The sequence below is a fragment of the Rhinopithecus roxellana genome, chromosome 8 (assembly GCF_007565055.1).
Source record: "Rhinopithecus roxellana isolate Shanxi Qingling chromosome 8, ASM756505v1, whole genome shotgun sequence".
NCBI classification, from domain to species: Eukaryota; Metazoa; Chordata; class Mammalia; order Primates; family Cercopithecidae; genus Rhinopithecus; species Rhinopithecus roxellana.
In genome coordinates, this window is record NC_044556.1 from 12,012,141 (window position 1) to 12,027,487 (window position 15,347).

Here is a 15,347-nt window from a genome sequence, read left to right on the forward strand (position 1 = left end):
TGAATTTTTAGAAGAGATGGGATTTCACCTTATTGGCCAGCTGGTTTCGAACTCCTGACCTCAAGTGATCTGCCCGCCTCGGCCTCCCTAAGTGCTGGGATTACAGGTGTGAGCTGCCGGCGGAACGTGGAGTTTCAGGACGTTGTGCTGACCACAGAAGCACTGAATAAATCCGGATGGATGGGTGGATGATGGTCAGATGAGCCGCTCACCCCACCTCGTGGTGAGGTGAGGTGAAACAGCCAGGTCTGTCTCCTGAGAAGCTCAGTAGCTGGTTAGTGGCCTGACACCGAGGCCCCAGAGCCTTGGGGTGCCGTGGAAGAATCAGTGCTCCCAGGAGACAGGAAAGTCTATTCCGTGGACTCAAAGCCAGGCATTTACATCCCAGAACCAGCCATGGTACTTGGCTAGGGCAGCCAGCGCAAGGACCTGCCCCCATGCAAGGGAGATTATTACTATGTTTTGAGACGGGGTTTCACTTTGTTGCCCAGGTTGGAGTGCAGTGGTGTGATCTTGGCTCACTGTAACCTCTGCCCCTCAGACTCAAGCAGTCCTCCCACTTCAGCCTCCCAAGTAGCTGGGACCAAAGGCGTGCACCACCACGCCTGGCTCATTTTTTGTATTTTTAGTAGAAACAGGGTCTTACCATGTTGCCCAGGCAGGTCAGAAACTCCTGAGCTCAAGCAATCTGCCTGCCTCAGCCTCCCAAAGTGCTGGGATCACAGGCATGAGCCACCACGCCCGGCTGGGAGATTATTTTTTATTTATTTTATTTTTAAATTTTTAATTTTTTCTTTTTTTTTTTGGAGATAGAGTTTCACTCTTGTTGCCCCGGCTGGAGTGCAATGGCACGATCTCAGCTCACTACAACCTCCGTCTCCCGGGTTCAAGCGATTCTCCTGCCCCAGCCTTCCAAGTAGCTGGGATTACAGGCACCCGCCACCACGTCGGCTAATTTTGGATTTTTAGTAGAGACGGGGTTTCTCCATGTTGGTCAGGCTGGTCTCGAACTCCCAACCTCAGGTGATCCACCTGCCTTGGCCTCCCAAAGTCCTGGGATTACAGGTGTGAGCCACCACGCTCAGTCAAGATTATTTTTTAAATTGTGCTATGATTGTGCCAGTGCACTCCAGCCTAGGTGATAGAGCGAGACCTTGTCTAAAATAAGTAAATAAAATAGTCGTTAAAATGGCCAATTCCAGCCGGGCGCGGTGGCTCACGCCTGTCATCCCAGCACTTTGGGAGGCCAAGGAGGGTGGATCATGAGGTCAGGGGATCGAGACCATCCTGGCTAACACAGTGAAACCCCGTCTCTACTAAAAAATACAAAAACATTAGCCGGGCGTGGTGACAGGCGCCTGCAGTCCTAGCTACTTGGGAGGCTGAGACAGAAGAATCGCTTGAACCCGGGAGGCGGAGGTTGCAGTGAGCCGAGATTGTGTCACTGCACTCCAGCCTGGGCAACAGAGCAAGACTCTGTCTCAAAAAAAAAAAAAAGAAAAGAAAAAAAAAAGAAAATGTCCTCGAGTGGATGCTGGTAGAAAGAAATGACTGAATAAATGGCTAATGGGGCCAAGAGACTGCTCCCCTTTACAGCCGAGTCCAGTGACTAAATGTGGCAATAATCACAGGACCCCATCAGCCAGGTTGGCTCCTGTCGCCTCCAGGGCTGGCGAGGGCCTCGGTGCCACCATGCTGAAGTCTTTGCCTTCCCTTCCAGGACTTAAGTGCCAGGACAGTAGACACAGAAACAGGCAGGGGAAGCTCATTGCTAGTGGGGTCTGGTAACGTACAGATTCAGGGCTCAAGTCATACAATTTCTTTTTTGAGACAGGGTCTCACTCTACCACGCAGGCTGGAGTGCAGCGGCGCAATCACAGCTCGCCGCAGCCTTAAACTTCTGGGCTCCAGCGATCCTCTCGCCTTGGCCTCCCAAAGTGCTGGGATTACAGGTGTGGGCCACTATACTTAGCCTACAGTCAAATGTTGTTTTTTAATTTTTGTATATTTTTTTGAGACAGAGTCTGGCTCTGTCACCCTGGCTGGAGTGCAGCGGTGCGTGACCCACCACGCACAGACCCCTGGACAGTGTTTTTTTAAAAATCAGAACAGGCTGGGTGCGGTGGCTCATGCCTGTAATCCCAGCACTTTGGGAGGCCGAGGCGGGAGGATCATGAGGTCAGGAGATCGAGACCATCCTGGCTAACGTGATGAAACCCCATCTCTACTAAAAATACAAAAAACTAGCCGGGCGTGGTAGCGGGCACCTGTAGTCCCAGCTACTTGGGAGGCTGAGGCAGGAGAATGGCGTGAACCCGGGAGGCGGAGCTTGCAGTGAGCCGAGACTGTGACACTGCACTCCAGCCCGGGCGACAGAGCGAGACTCCGTCTCAAAAAACAACAACAAAAAAAAATCAAAACAAAATCCAGCCAGGCACCATGGTTCCCGCCTGTAATCTCAGCACTTTGGGAAGACAAGGCGGGCAGATCACCTGAGGTCATTTCAAGACCAGCCTGGCCCATGTGGCAAAACCCCATCTCTGCTAAAAATACAAAAATTAGCAGGGTGTGGTGGTGAGCACCTGTAATCCCAGCTACTCGGGAGGCTGAGTCAAGAGAATCACTTGAACCCTGGAGGCAGAGGTTGCAGTGAGCCAAGATCATGCAACTGCACTCTAGCCTGGGTGACAGAGTGAGACTCCGTCTCCAAAACTAAATAAATAAATAGGCCCGGTGTGGTGGCTCACAGCTGTAAATCCCAGCACTTTGGGAGGCTGAGGCAGGCGGATCACCTGAGGTCAGGAGTTCAAGACCAACCTGGTCAACGTGGTGAAACCCCATCTCTACTAAAAATACAAAACATTAGCCAGGCGTGGTGGCGCATGCCTGTAATCCCAGCTCCTCAGGAGGATGAGGCAGGAGAATCACTTGAACCCAGGAGGCGGAGGTTGCGGTGAGTCAAGAGCATGCCACAGCACTCCAGCCTGGGCGACAGAGCAAGACTGCCTTTAAAAAAAAATAAGTAAAATAAATTTGTTGTTTGAACCATGCAAGATCTGTGGGATTTTGTTATGGCAGCCTTAGCAGACTGATACAATAGCTATTTCCATCAATACACTTATGTATGCAGAGAGTATGTCTAGAAGGATTTATTTATTTTTTTTTTGAGTCTCACTCTGTTGCCCAAGCTGGAGTGCAGTGGGGCAGTCTCGGCTCAGAGATGGGCAAGAACTGGAAAAAACTGGGCAGCTGTATCAGGGAGTGTGACTTTGTACCATATACTCTTTTTGTACCTGTTCATTTTTATTTTTTCATTTTTTTTTCTTTTTATCAGAGACGGGGGCCTCTTTGTTGCCCAGGCTAATACAGAACTCCTGGTTCAAGTGATGCCCCTTCCTCAGCCTCCCAAAGTGTTGGGATTACAGGCGTGAACCACCACACCCTGCCTGTTCATTTTTGTAACCCTGACGTGATGGTTTGAAATGTCTACCAATTCTGATACTCTTCCCTTCAAAACACAGAACCCCATTCTCCTCCCTTTGCATGTGGGCTGGACCGCAGGGGCTTGCTTCTGATAAACACAGTGTGGCAGAAGTGACCACGTGACACTTCTCAGGGTGGGTCATAGAAGCACTGTGGCTTTCTCCTTCCTCTGCCTTGGTTCACTTGCTCTGGGGAAGGCAGCGGCCATGCTGTGAGGATGCTCAAGCAGCTTTGTGTAGGGGTCCCCATGGGAAGGAACTGCGGCTGTCACCGACAGCCAAGTTGAGGGTACTGGTTTGGAAGTGGCTCCTCCAGCCCCAGTTGAGCCTTCCTCAGATGAAGTGGTCTTGACTGATGTCTTACCTGCAACCTCATGAGAGACTCTGGGCCACAACCACCCAGATACATCACTCCCAAATCCCCGATTGACACAGACGGTGAGATAGTGAACGTTCGTGGCTTTAAGCCACTACGTGTGGGGTAACTTGTTAAGGCAGCAATGGATAAACATACTGCAGATATTACTTATGAAACATTTTAAATAAGCAGTTTCTGCCAGCCATTGGGAAACTCTCCTAGATTCGCAACATTTTGGAGCTGAAAGGATCCCTGGGTCACCTGTGCCACTCCAGCTACAGTCACAGTAACCAAGCCACCAGCATGATCAACATCTGGGCACGGAGCAGGTTTCAGGGAGGTTTAATGCAACGTGAATTAAAAGATCCAAGCTGTTTTCAGAAACATAAGAAGTCTGAAGTTGAGCTGTGGATTTCCTCATGTCCATCCTGAGGCTTGGGCTGCTCCACATGCAGCAGGGGCTGAGGCGGGAGGAGCTGGCGCCACCAGGCACCTGGAGGGAGAGCGGATAAGGCAGGGTGAGTAGAAGTGTCCTTTCCGGGCCGGGTGTGGTGGCTCATGCCTGGTATCCCAATACTTTGGGAGGCCAAGGCAGGCGCATCACCTGAGGTCGGGAGTTCGAGACCAGCTGGGCTAACGTGGAGAAACCCCGTCTCTACTAAAAATACAAAATTAGCTGGGTGTGGTGGCTCATGCCTGTAATCCCAGCTACTTGGGAGGCTGAGGCAGGGAATCGCTTGAACCCGGGAGGTGGAGGTTGCAGTGAGCCGAAATTACACCACTGCACTCCAGCCTAGGAAACAAGAACAAAACTCTGTCTCAAAAAAAAAAAAAAAAAAAAAATTAGCTGTGTGTGGTGGCGCACACCTGTAGTCCCAGCTACTCGGTAGGCTAAGGCACAAGAAGCGCTTGAACCCGGAAGGCAGAGGTTGCAGTGAGCTGTGATCCCACCACTGTATTCCAGCCTGGCAACAGAGCAAGACTCCGTCTCAAAAAAAAAAAAAAAGAAAATGTCCCTTCCATATGAAGCTGGCTGCGCAAGTGGCCCAGGACAGCAGCCTAGCAGGAACGCCGGCACGGCACAGGCCCCAGGCTCTATGCAGCAGGGAGGAATACAGACCGGTGCAGCGCTCTGAGGGCCAGGTTCAAACAGAGTGGCATGGCCTCAGGCCTCAGGTTGGCACCTGGAAAATGGGGGTGTAAGAGCCGGGCCACGTGGGGCTGTCATGTGGGCACTGGGCAGACGCCACAGGCACTGTGGTGAAGAGGGCAGCTGGCATGCTGGAGAAACGTGTGGATGTGTCCAGGGCTTCACAGGTGCCTGCAAGAGCTCGTGGGGTGGCCAGCCGCTGTGGGCCAGCCTCCACCGTCCCCGTCTATCTGTAACATGGGCCCCCCACCCAGTTCAGGCTGGGGTGCCCACTGAGATGGAAGCAGGGTGTACCTCAAAGACTAACTGAGATTGTCCAGAGAGAGGGCAGGGCCCATGCTCCAGTCACACAATCCAAGGCTGTGGGGTGACCGTTCTGTGCCCGTGGGCAGGAGGTGCCAGAGAGGGCACCCAGGGCCCCACTCCCATGCAGACCTCTCCAGGGGGAACAGTGAGGCCTGCCGCCCTGGCTCTGGGAGCCTGGAGAACCCACTCTTCGGCCACCATCCGGCCATCATGCACTGCACCCACCACAGCCTACTGAAACTTACCAGAGGGGTGTGCGAAGGGCCAGTGTAATTAATCATCCTTCTTAAACTTGCCATTGATGTAAGGTACCCAGTCCAGGATCAGCCGCCAATCGGTGGCCCACACCAGCCCCACGGTGCCCACGGCGCCCCACGTGTAGACCGTCGGGATCCTGTGAGAGGAGAGGGGATGGTCAGGCCTGCTCTGGACGCCTTCTCCAAGAGCCTCTCCTGCCCCAGCCCTGGCCCCAGCGGTGATGGCTGAGGCGTGGGCCTGGCACCTGTGTCCACCAAGTGCTGTGGGCCCTGCGGGTTGGCACCAACAGCACAGGCCCTGCCCACACTGCTGGCCCTCAGGAAGCTGGGCTTCTGCATCTCCAGTAACTGCTCCAGGGGCTCCCGGGGTGGGAGCGCTGCTGGCGGGAGGCTGGGCCTGGGGCATGTGTAGGTGTTTGCAAGTTTCCAGCCACCATGATGATGGGTCTGGCCTGCTGCAGTCTGCAGAAATCCATCCATCCCCGCCACAGCTGCAGGACTCAGGGAAGTGCCACCATCGCAGTCCCTGCTCCCAGGTGAGGACACCAAAGAACAGACAGGGTGAGGCCCTCACCTGAGGCCACACAGCTGGTGAGGATCAAGGCCTTGGGTGCCAAGCCCACGCTCTTGCCCACCACGGCACGTGCTGTGGGAGCTCCCCCAAGTTTCCTGGGACCAGCAGATTCTAGGAAGGCCCAGCAAGCCCACCTGCCGGCATTCACGCCCTCGCACAGTGTGAACTTGGGCACAGGCTTCTAATGCGCAGAACGCAGCACGAGCGATGGGGCCTCACTGCTGAGGCCAGGTGAGAAAAGACTGGCTTCAGGTATGGAGGCTCAGAAGGGAAATACCAGCCCTTTGGGAGGTTGAGGCAGGAGGCTCACTTGAGCCTAGGAGTTTGAGACCAGCCTGGACAACAGAGACCCCATCTCTACACAAAATTAAAAAAAAATTAGCCGGGTGTGGTGGCACATGCCAGCAGTCCCAGCTACTAGGGAAGCTGGGGCAGGAGGACCTCTTGAGCCCAGGAATCAGAGGTTGCAGTGAACCGTGACTACACCACTGCCTTCCAGCCTGGGTGAATATGAGACCATATCTCAAAAAAAATTAAAATTAAAATTAAAAAAAAAAGAGGCTGGGCGTGATGGTTCATGCCTGTAATCCCAGCACTTCGGGAGGCCAAGGTGGGCAGATCACCAGAGGTCAGGAATTCAAGACCAGCCTGGCCAACATGGTGAAACCTCATCTCTACAAAAATACAAAAATTAGCTGGGTGTGGTAGTGGATGCCTGTAATCCCAGCTACTCGGGAGGCTGAGGTGGGGGAATAGCTTGCGGAGGTTGCAGTGAGCCGAGATTGCACCACTGCACTCTAGTCAGGGTGACAAAGTGACACTCCATCTCAAAAAAAAAAAAAAAAAGAAAAAGAAAAAGACTGGCTTCCATCCTGGGCACCTTTGTGCACCCTCTAGCTGCCTCTGGAGAAGCCAGCTGCCATGCTGTGAGCTGCCCTACGAAGGGACCCATGTGGCAGAGAACTGATGGCAGCCTCCAGCTAAGAAGGAAGTGAACCCAGCCAACAACCCCATGAAGGATCTCGGAAACGGATCTGCCCAGTCCCGCTCTCGGATGACACTGCAGCCTCACGAGAGAGCCTGAGGAGTCGGCGCAGCGCACCCACTGAAACTGTGAGGTAAGGAGTATTTGCTGGTTTAAGCGGCTAATTTTGGGAGACTATTTCTTTATTTTTTTTATTTTTTATTTTTATTTTTTTTGAGACGGAGTCTCGCTCTGTCGCCCAGGCTGGAGTGCAGTGGCCAGATCTCAGCTCACTGCAAGCTCCACCTCCTGGGTTCACGCCATTCTCCTGCCTCAGCCTCCCGAGTAGCTGGGACTACAGGCGCCCGCCTCCTCGCCCGGCTAGTTTTTTGTATTTTTTAGTAGAGACGGGGTTTCACCGTGTTAGCCAGGATGGTCTCGATCTCCTGACCCCGTGATCCGCCCGTCTCGGCCTCCCAAAGTGCTGGGATTACAGGCTTCCACCGCGCCCGGCCCATTTCTTTCTTTCTTTTTTTGACACGGAGTCTCGCTCTGTCGCCCAGGCTGGAGTGTAGTGGCCGGATCTCAGCTCACTGCAGGCTCCACCTCCCAGGTTCACGCCATTCTCCTGCCTCAGCCTCGCAAGTAGCTGGGACTACAGGCGCCCGCCACCACGCCCGGCTAGTTTTTTGTATTTTTAGTAGAGATGGGGTTTCACCGTGTTAGCCACGATGGTCTCAATCTCCTGACCTCGTGATCCACCCGCCTTGGCCTCCCAAAGTGCTGGGATTACAGGCTTGAGCCACTGCGCCCGGCCAGGAGACCATTTCTTATATACACAGCACTGCTGGCCAACAGAGGGCTGAAATTAAAATCCAATTCCAGGCAGGGCATGGTGGTTCACGCCTGTAATCCCAGCACTTCGGGAGGCCGAGAGGGGTGGATCACCTGAGGTCAGGAATTCAAGACCAGCCTGGCCAACATGGTGAAACTTCATCTCTACTAAAAATACAAAAATTAGCCAGGTGTGGTGGTGCCCACCTGTAGTCCCAGCTACTGGGGAGGCTGAGGCAGGAGAATCACTTGAACTCTATAAGTGGCGCTTGCAGTGAGCCGAGATCGCACCACTGCCCTCTAGCCTGGGCGACAGTGAGACTATGTCTCGGAAAAAAAAAAAAATCCGATTCACCTCCCTGGATCACAGCGAATCACATAGCTGGGATGTTGGGGTGGCCAAGGGGTGCTCCTCCTGGAGGCAGAGAAGGCGGATGAACGAACCCTGCACACATTGCCCCAAGGGCCTCACCAGAGACACTCTCCAAGTGCAGGCCAGGTGCCTGCTCAACAGCTCGTGGCACGCACAGCTGCTCCTGGAACCTGGCTCAGAGGCAAATGCCACCAACAGGGCAGGAATCTTTATACCTATGTCTTGATGGCATTCTGGGTAAGTTTGTTTGTTTTATTTATTTATTTATTTTGAGATAGAGTCTCCCTCTGTCACCCAGGCTGGAGTGCAGTGGTGCGATTTCGGCTCACTGCAACCCCCACCTCTGGGGTTCAAGCGATTCTCCTGTCTCAGCCTCCCACGTAGCTAGCTGGGATTACAGGCGCCCACCACCACGCCCGGGTAATTTTTGTGTTTTTAGTAGAGACAGCGTTTCACCATGTTGGCCAGGCTATTCTCAAACTCCTGACCTCAAGGGATCCACCCACCTCAGCCTCCCAAGGTTCTGGGATTACAGGTGTGAGCCACCGCGCCTGGCCCTGGGTTATTAACCACCAGAGAAGCCTGCTTATAAATATGCCCAGTGGGCCGGCCTCCGCCTCCCCTATCATCCTGGTCACCCCACGTAGGACCCTGTGGATTTGGACAGTGTGGGAAGCGCCCACAAAACCTGATTTCCACTAGCCACCGAGGAAGAATGTACAGACCATGACCACACTGACCAACGACCTCGCCGCCATGAAAACCCCTTCCTCAAACCAAGCCCCAGCAGGGCCCAGAACGGGTGTGGACTGCAGGGTCCCCAGCTAGTGAACTGTGGCCCTCCCAGTCCTGAGTCTGAGACTCTGAGATACAACCCCACAGTGCCTCCTGGGGATGAGACCCGCTCCCTGGCCTCCCAAAGCCACTGTCTGGTGGCTTAGCCCTGCACGGCCCCTCGCATGCAGGTGTCTGTACCCCTTCCTCTCCCACTTATTTTAGGTCAGCGCCACACCACAGGTCTCATTTCTTCACTTCTTGCCTGCCAACCAGAATGTCCGCCCACAAGGGTTCTGTCTATTGGCGTGTCCCTAACACATAGTAGGTGCTCAATAAATGCCTGCTGTTGGATGAAAGCACGGATGACAGGTGGTTCCCACTGTGACTGGGCACAGAAGTGGACCTGCTGCACCCAGGAGGGGCTGCGTTGGCTACTACAGGCTGCTGGGTTCTCAGCTAGGAGCAGGCTTCCTCATCCCAGGCCTGAGTTACCCACGCTATAAAACGCCACTATCACGTTCCCCTTGATGGTCCCCGTCAGCTCCACTGTCCAGACCCTGTCCCCAACCTGTCCCCCAGTCTGGGACGGAGGAAGTATGTTCTGGCTTCCAGACACACTGCCAATCATAAGCCTTTGCTTTTTTCTTTTTTAGAAACGGAGTTTCGCTCTTGTTGCCCAGGCTGGAGTAAACTGGCGCAATCTCAGCTCACCGTAACCTCCACCTCCTGGCTTTGAGCGATTCTCCTGCTTCAGCCTCCCAAGTAGCTGGGATTACAGGCACGTGCCATCATGCCTGGCTAATTTTGTATTTTTAGTAGAGACAGGGTTTCAACATGTTAGCCGGGCTGATCTCAAACTCTTGACCTCAGGTGATCAGCCCACCTTAGCCTCCCAAAGTGCTAGGATTACAGGTGTCAGCCACCACGCCCGGCTGTACCTTTTTTTTTTTTTTTTTTTCCAGACATTCACTCTTGTTGCCGAGGCTGGAGTGCAATGGTGCAATCCTGGCTCACTGCAACTTCCACCTCCCGGGTTGAAGTGATTCTCCCGCCTCAGCCTCCCAAGTAGCTGGGATTACAGTTGCCCGCCACCACACCTGGCTAATTTTTTGTGGTTTTAGTAGAGACGGGGTTTCTCTATGTTGGCCAGGCTGGTCTCGAACTCCTGACCTCAGGTGATTCGCCCGCCTCGGCCTCCCAAAGTGCTAGGATTACAGGCGTGAGCCACTGTGCCCAGCAGCTTTAAATTATTTGTAGAGATAGGGTCTTGCTGTGTTGCCTAGGCGGGTCTCAAATTCCCAGACTCAAACGATCCTCCCACCTTAGCCTCCCCAGTAGCTGGGACTGCAGACAGGCGCCACCATGCCCTGGTAATTTTTTGTTTTGTAGAGATGGGGTTTTGTTGTGTTGTCCAGGCTGGTCTTGAACTCCCAGGCTCAAGTGATTCTCCTGCCCGGGCCTCCCAAAGCACTGGGATCACAGGCCAGGGCCACTGTGCCTGGCTAAGGCCCTGCTGCTTTTTTTTTTCTTTTTTCTTTTTGGGACAGAGTCTTGCTCTGTCACCCAGGCTGGCGTGCAGTGGTGCAATCTCGGCTCACTGCAACCTCCGCCTCCCGGGTTCAAGCAATTCTCCTTCCTCAGCCTCCCAAGTAGCTGGGATTAGAGGCAACAGCCACCAGGCCTGGCTAATTTTTGCATTTTTAGTAGAGACGGAGGTTTCACTATGTTGGCCAGGCTGGTCTCGAACCCCTGACCTCAGGTGATCTGGCCGCCTCAGCCTCCCAAAGCGCTGGGATCACAGGCGGGAGCCACCGCACCCAGCCAGGCCTTGCTTCTTAGCAACCCACGTGGAAACACGAGACAACCCTACGGAGGACCCCCCAGCCCGGCTTCTATGGGGGCCACCCCTATGCCAGCCAGCTGCCCACGTGGGATCAGGCACAGCTGCAGCTTTCACGTTCCTTGTTAAAAATCATAAAAAACAGGCCGGGCGCGGTAGCTCAAGCCTGTAATCCCAGCACTTTGGGAGGCCGAGACGGGCGGATCACGAGGTCAGCAGATCGAGCCCATCCTGGCTAACATGGTGAAACCCCGTCTCTACTAAAAACTACAAAAAACTAGCCGGGCGAGGTGGCGGCGCCTGTAGTCCCAGCTACCCGGGAGGCTGAGGCAGGAGAATGGCGTGAACCCGGGAGGCGGAGCTTGCAGTGAGCTGAGATCCGGCCACAGCACTCCAGCCTGGGCGACACAGTGAGATTCCGTCTCAAAAAAAAAAAAAAAAAAAAATCATAAAAAACAAAATAATGGCAAAGGCCGAAGATGCCGCGAGTGCTGGGCTGGGGATCGGGGCTCAGCGCCTTCTGGGTGTTTCCGTTCAAGGGGTCACCACCCGGACCCCCCGGTAGAGACGGGGAAACTGAGGCTTGGAGGGGCCTAGCCGCGGAGCCAGGCATGCCGGGGTTCGGCCTTGGGTCCGCTACGTCCCGTTCACGCCGGGACGCGCCGCTCCGCCTCTCGGCCTCGGTTTCCCCCTCTGTCACCGAGGACAACAAGGGACCTGGGCCTGGCCCAGCCCCCGGAAACGCGCACAAACACGGAACGCAGCGGCGCGGGGGTGGGCCGAGGCGGGAGCGCGGATGGGGCCGCGGGGCGACGTCCTCACCAGTTCTTGACCAGCTGCCCGTAGCGCGGGCCCAGGAACCGGGTCACCATCGCGGCGGAGTCGCACCCTCAGGGTGACCCTGTCCGGCCGACCCGGCCACACTGCGCAGGCGCGACCGAGGCGCGCAGGCGCGCAGGGAAGGGGGGAAAAATCCGCCGCTGTGCGCGCAGACCCGGAAGCCGCTTACAGTAACTTCCGGCGAGGGTTGGACGACCAGGGAGAGGTGGCCCGGAGTGGGCGGGGTTAGGGCGGGGCTTTTTTGGCCACGTGGTCTGGCGGCTGGTTTTGCCTCTGGGTTCCACGGGGCTACCTGCCATTGATTTTATGCACCTAGCATGTGCCAGGGCGTCCAGCGGGGTAGGGTCTTGCCCAGAGTCACACAGAAGGGAAGAGCTGGGTCTGGAGCCCACTTTTGGAGGCGTCAGGCGTTGTTCCTGATTCGCTGTAGGACTTTGGCCGAGCGGCAGTGCTTCCCTGAGCCTCAAAGCTGCCGTTGCTTGGAGGCTCTGTCGGAAATCACTTTGCAGGTTTTCGTTTGCGAGCCTGGGTGATTCCTCATTCAGGCAGCAGAGGGAGGCCTGGCTGCTTGCACGGTGAACGTCTCTGGATGGTCTTAGCTGATGACAGGCAGGTCCTTCTGCCTCCTCCTTTCCACCGCACAGGCTCGCTTGGGCTCGCCTTTCTCCAGTCCCTGCTTCCTCTGCACAACCGGCGCAGCACCGTACATGTCCACTCAGCTTCCAGCCTCCCCATGCACACCGGGCCGGTGTGGGCAGAAGGAAGAGGGGCATATTCCCATACACTGCCATGGCACTTTTCTGTCTTTTCCCCCATTTTGAAGAGTCGCCTCCCTCAGGAAGCCCTCCTGGACTGCCTGACCCCCAGGCACCTTTACAGCATGAAAGGAAAGGCCAAAACCTAGACGGGGAACTGGGCGTGATTTGTCTCTGGGGCGCCAGCGTCATTTGCAGGCCTTGTGATAAGGAATGGACACCATGGGTTCGTCTGCCCAGCCTGGCCTGTCCTGCTGGGGTCGGCCCTCGGTACTCTCCAAGCCTGCAGCTGTCTCGGGGGCTGCAGGTGCTAACCCATCCCCATCCCTGGTCAAGGACTCAGGGTGGGAGCCGGAAATAGGTTTTGGACACCACAGTCTGGGCACTGTTTCTTTTTTTTTTTTTTTGAGACGGAGTCTCGCTCTGTCATCCAGGCTGGAGTGCAATGAGGCGATCTCGACTCACTGCAACGTCCACCTCCCGGATTCAAGCGATTCTCCTGCCTCAGCCTCCCAAGTAGCTGGGACTACAGGCACGTGCTACCATGCCCAGCTAGTTTTTGTATTTTTGTAGAGATGGGGTTTCTCTATGTTGGCTAGGCTGGTTTTGAACTCCTGACCTCAAGTGATCCACCCACTTCAGCCTCCCAAAGTGCTGGGATTACAGGCGTGAGCCACCAGGCCCAGCCCTGGGCGTTGTTTGTAGAACTTTCCAGTTGCCTTGGGGTTTTTGAGCTTGGGATCAGAGAACACCTGAATAAGACTCTTCCCATTAGTGGAAACTTTAAAAAGTGGGATGCAGGGTCTGACATAAAGACTATTAAGAGAAAGGACAGGAACACAAGGGCTGGAATGTCAGCCCAGTTTCCAGATGCCACAGTTTAGTAAGAGTTCACCAGGGACCGGGCGCAGTGGCTCACACCTGTGATCCCAGCACTTTGGGAGGTCCAGGCAGGCGGATCACCTGAGGTCAGGAGTTCGAGACCAGCCTGACCAACATGAGAAACCCCATCTCTGTTAAAAATACAAAATTAGCCAGACATGGTGACGGATGCCTGTAATTCCAGCTACTCGGGAGGCTGCGGCAGGAGAATCGCTTGAAAACCCGGGAGGCGGAGGTTGTGGTGGTGAGCTGAGATCACGCCATTGCACTCCAGCCTGGAAACAAGAGTGAAACTGCATCTCAAAAAAAAAAAAAGAAAAAAAAAATTCACCAAAGAATGAGAGTGATATAAACAAGAGCTGGGAGATGGAGAGAGATTTGTAATGATGCCTGGACCCAGCTGTGCCTAAAGCCGTTCAACATGACATAGAGCTTCCTTTTTTGTTTCTTGAGCCGGTTTTTGTTATTTTGTTGGGCCATCTGGATGCCCCTCCACGTTTCTGAGACAGGGTCTGGTGTAGCTCTCTTGCCTAGGCTGGAGTGCAGTGGTGCAATCACAGTTCACTGCCACTGCAAGCTCCTGGTCTCAAGTGATCCTCCCACCTCAGCCTCCTAAGTAGCTGGGACTACAAGTGTTTGTCACCAGGCACAACCAATTTAATTTTAATTTTTTGAGACAGTCTTGCTCTCTCGCCCAGGGTAGAATGCAGTGGTGCAATCTCAGCTCTCTGCAATCCCCGCCTCCTGGGTTCAAGCTATTCTCCTGCCTCAGTCTCCCAAGTAGCTGGGATTACGGGTATGCATCACCATGCCTGGCTAATTTTTGTATTTTTAGTAGAGACGGGGTTTCACCATGTTGGCCAGGCTGGTCTCAAACTCCCGACCTCAAGTGATCCACCTGCCTCAGCCTCCCAAAGTGGTGGGATGACAGGTGTGAGCCACCGCGCCCGGCCAATGCATATTTTAAAAGTTGTTTTCCAGCATGAATGTAGAGGCGAGCTGGGTGCTGAGTGGTGGACAGGGCTCCCTCAGCACCTTCTGTCAACTCCTGGCCACTCTCTTCCCCTTAAAAAAAAATAGACATGGGGTCTCACTATGTTGCCCAGGCAGGACTGGAACTCCTGGCCTCAGACGATCCTCCCACCTCAGCCACCTGAAGTGCTGGGATGACAGGCATGAGTCACTGTGCTCGCCTTTCTCCCTAAGGCACTTGTGCACCAAAGGGCTCTCTCCTGTGGGCCACCCCCCTCAAGTGGCCAAGGCGGCACTCCTTCCACCCCAACCCCATAGGGGAGCAGGGCAGTCCAGCTGTGTCCTCGAAGAGATAGAACAGGGAAGCCTCTGGGCACAGCAGCAGATGCCAGTGGGCACTTTAGGATGAGCAGTGCCCCGACGGGTCCTGCCACACCTCTTCCCCCCAGAGAGCCTCGTCCATGGGTTCCGTGGGTGTCCAGTTGTGGAGGAAGTCACGAATGCCCCACTAAGGAGTGCGAAGTTGATGCTGCCTGCAACAGGGGGCCGTGGAAGGTTTCAGAGGGGCAGTGACAAGGCTCAGACTTCGGGAGCAGGAAGAGGGAGTGAAGCGGGTTCCAACAGCCCACGGGGACGTTGGGAGATCGGGAGCCCTTGGGCTGGGAGGACCACAGGTCCTGGGTGGTTCCTATGTGCCCAAGTGCAGCCCCCAGGGAGTTGCTTTTCTCCGGAAGCCAATCCTGCTTCCAGGTGGCCTGGAGCCCTGGGTACAGGTGCAGGTTCCCAGCTGCCCTGGGAGCTGTGGGCCCCTCAGAATGAGGAGTGACTTCAAGGAGGCCCAGTGCACAGGGCAGACCACGGTCCTTGCTGTACCCACCAAGGTGAACGTCAGGGGCCGAGAGTTTAGGGCAAGACCTCTGACCCTGCCCCCTACTTCCCTTCCTAAACATGTGACACCAGAAAGAATCCAGGGACTGCAGAGC

At 54.9% G+C, this 15,347-nt stretch overlaps 2 protein-coding genes across 2 annotated transcripts in view; one reads left to right on the forward strand and one right to left on the reverse strand.

The window, feature by feature from the left end:
- Positions 1-15,347, forward strand: part of MIER2 (MIER family member 2) — a 993,207-nt gene that overhangs the window by 712,088 nt on the left and 265,772 nt on the right. The gene's annotated exons all lie outside the window — the stretch shown is intronic.
- Positions 4,166-11,894, reverse strand: LOC104671409 (cytochrome b-c1 complex subunit 10). The gene is made up of 3 exons (XM_010374889.2): positions 11,738-11,894; positions 5,542-5,690; positions 4,166-4,333 (listed from the first exon to the last, which is right to left on the reverse strand). The coding sequence occupies exons 1-2, from the start codon at positions 11,785-11,787 to the stop codon at positions 5,570-5,572; spliced, it is 171 nt and encodes a 56-aa protein (XP_010373191.1). The 5' UTR covers positions 11,788-11,894; the 3' UTR covers positions 4,166-4,333; positions 5,542-5,569.

Bases quoted from the DNA above. Each gene is read 5' to 3' on its own strand.
- LOC104671409 (XM_010374889.2), bottom strand. From the start codon at position 11,787: ATGGTGACCCGGTTCCTGGGCCCGCGCTACGGGCAGCTGGTCAAGAAC. The intron at 5,691-11,737 runs GTGAGGACGTCG...CTCCTCTCACAG, and splicing joins GGGCAGCTGGTCAAGAACTG to GATCCCGACGGTCTACACGT.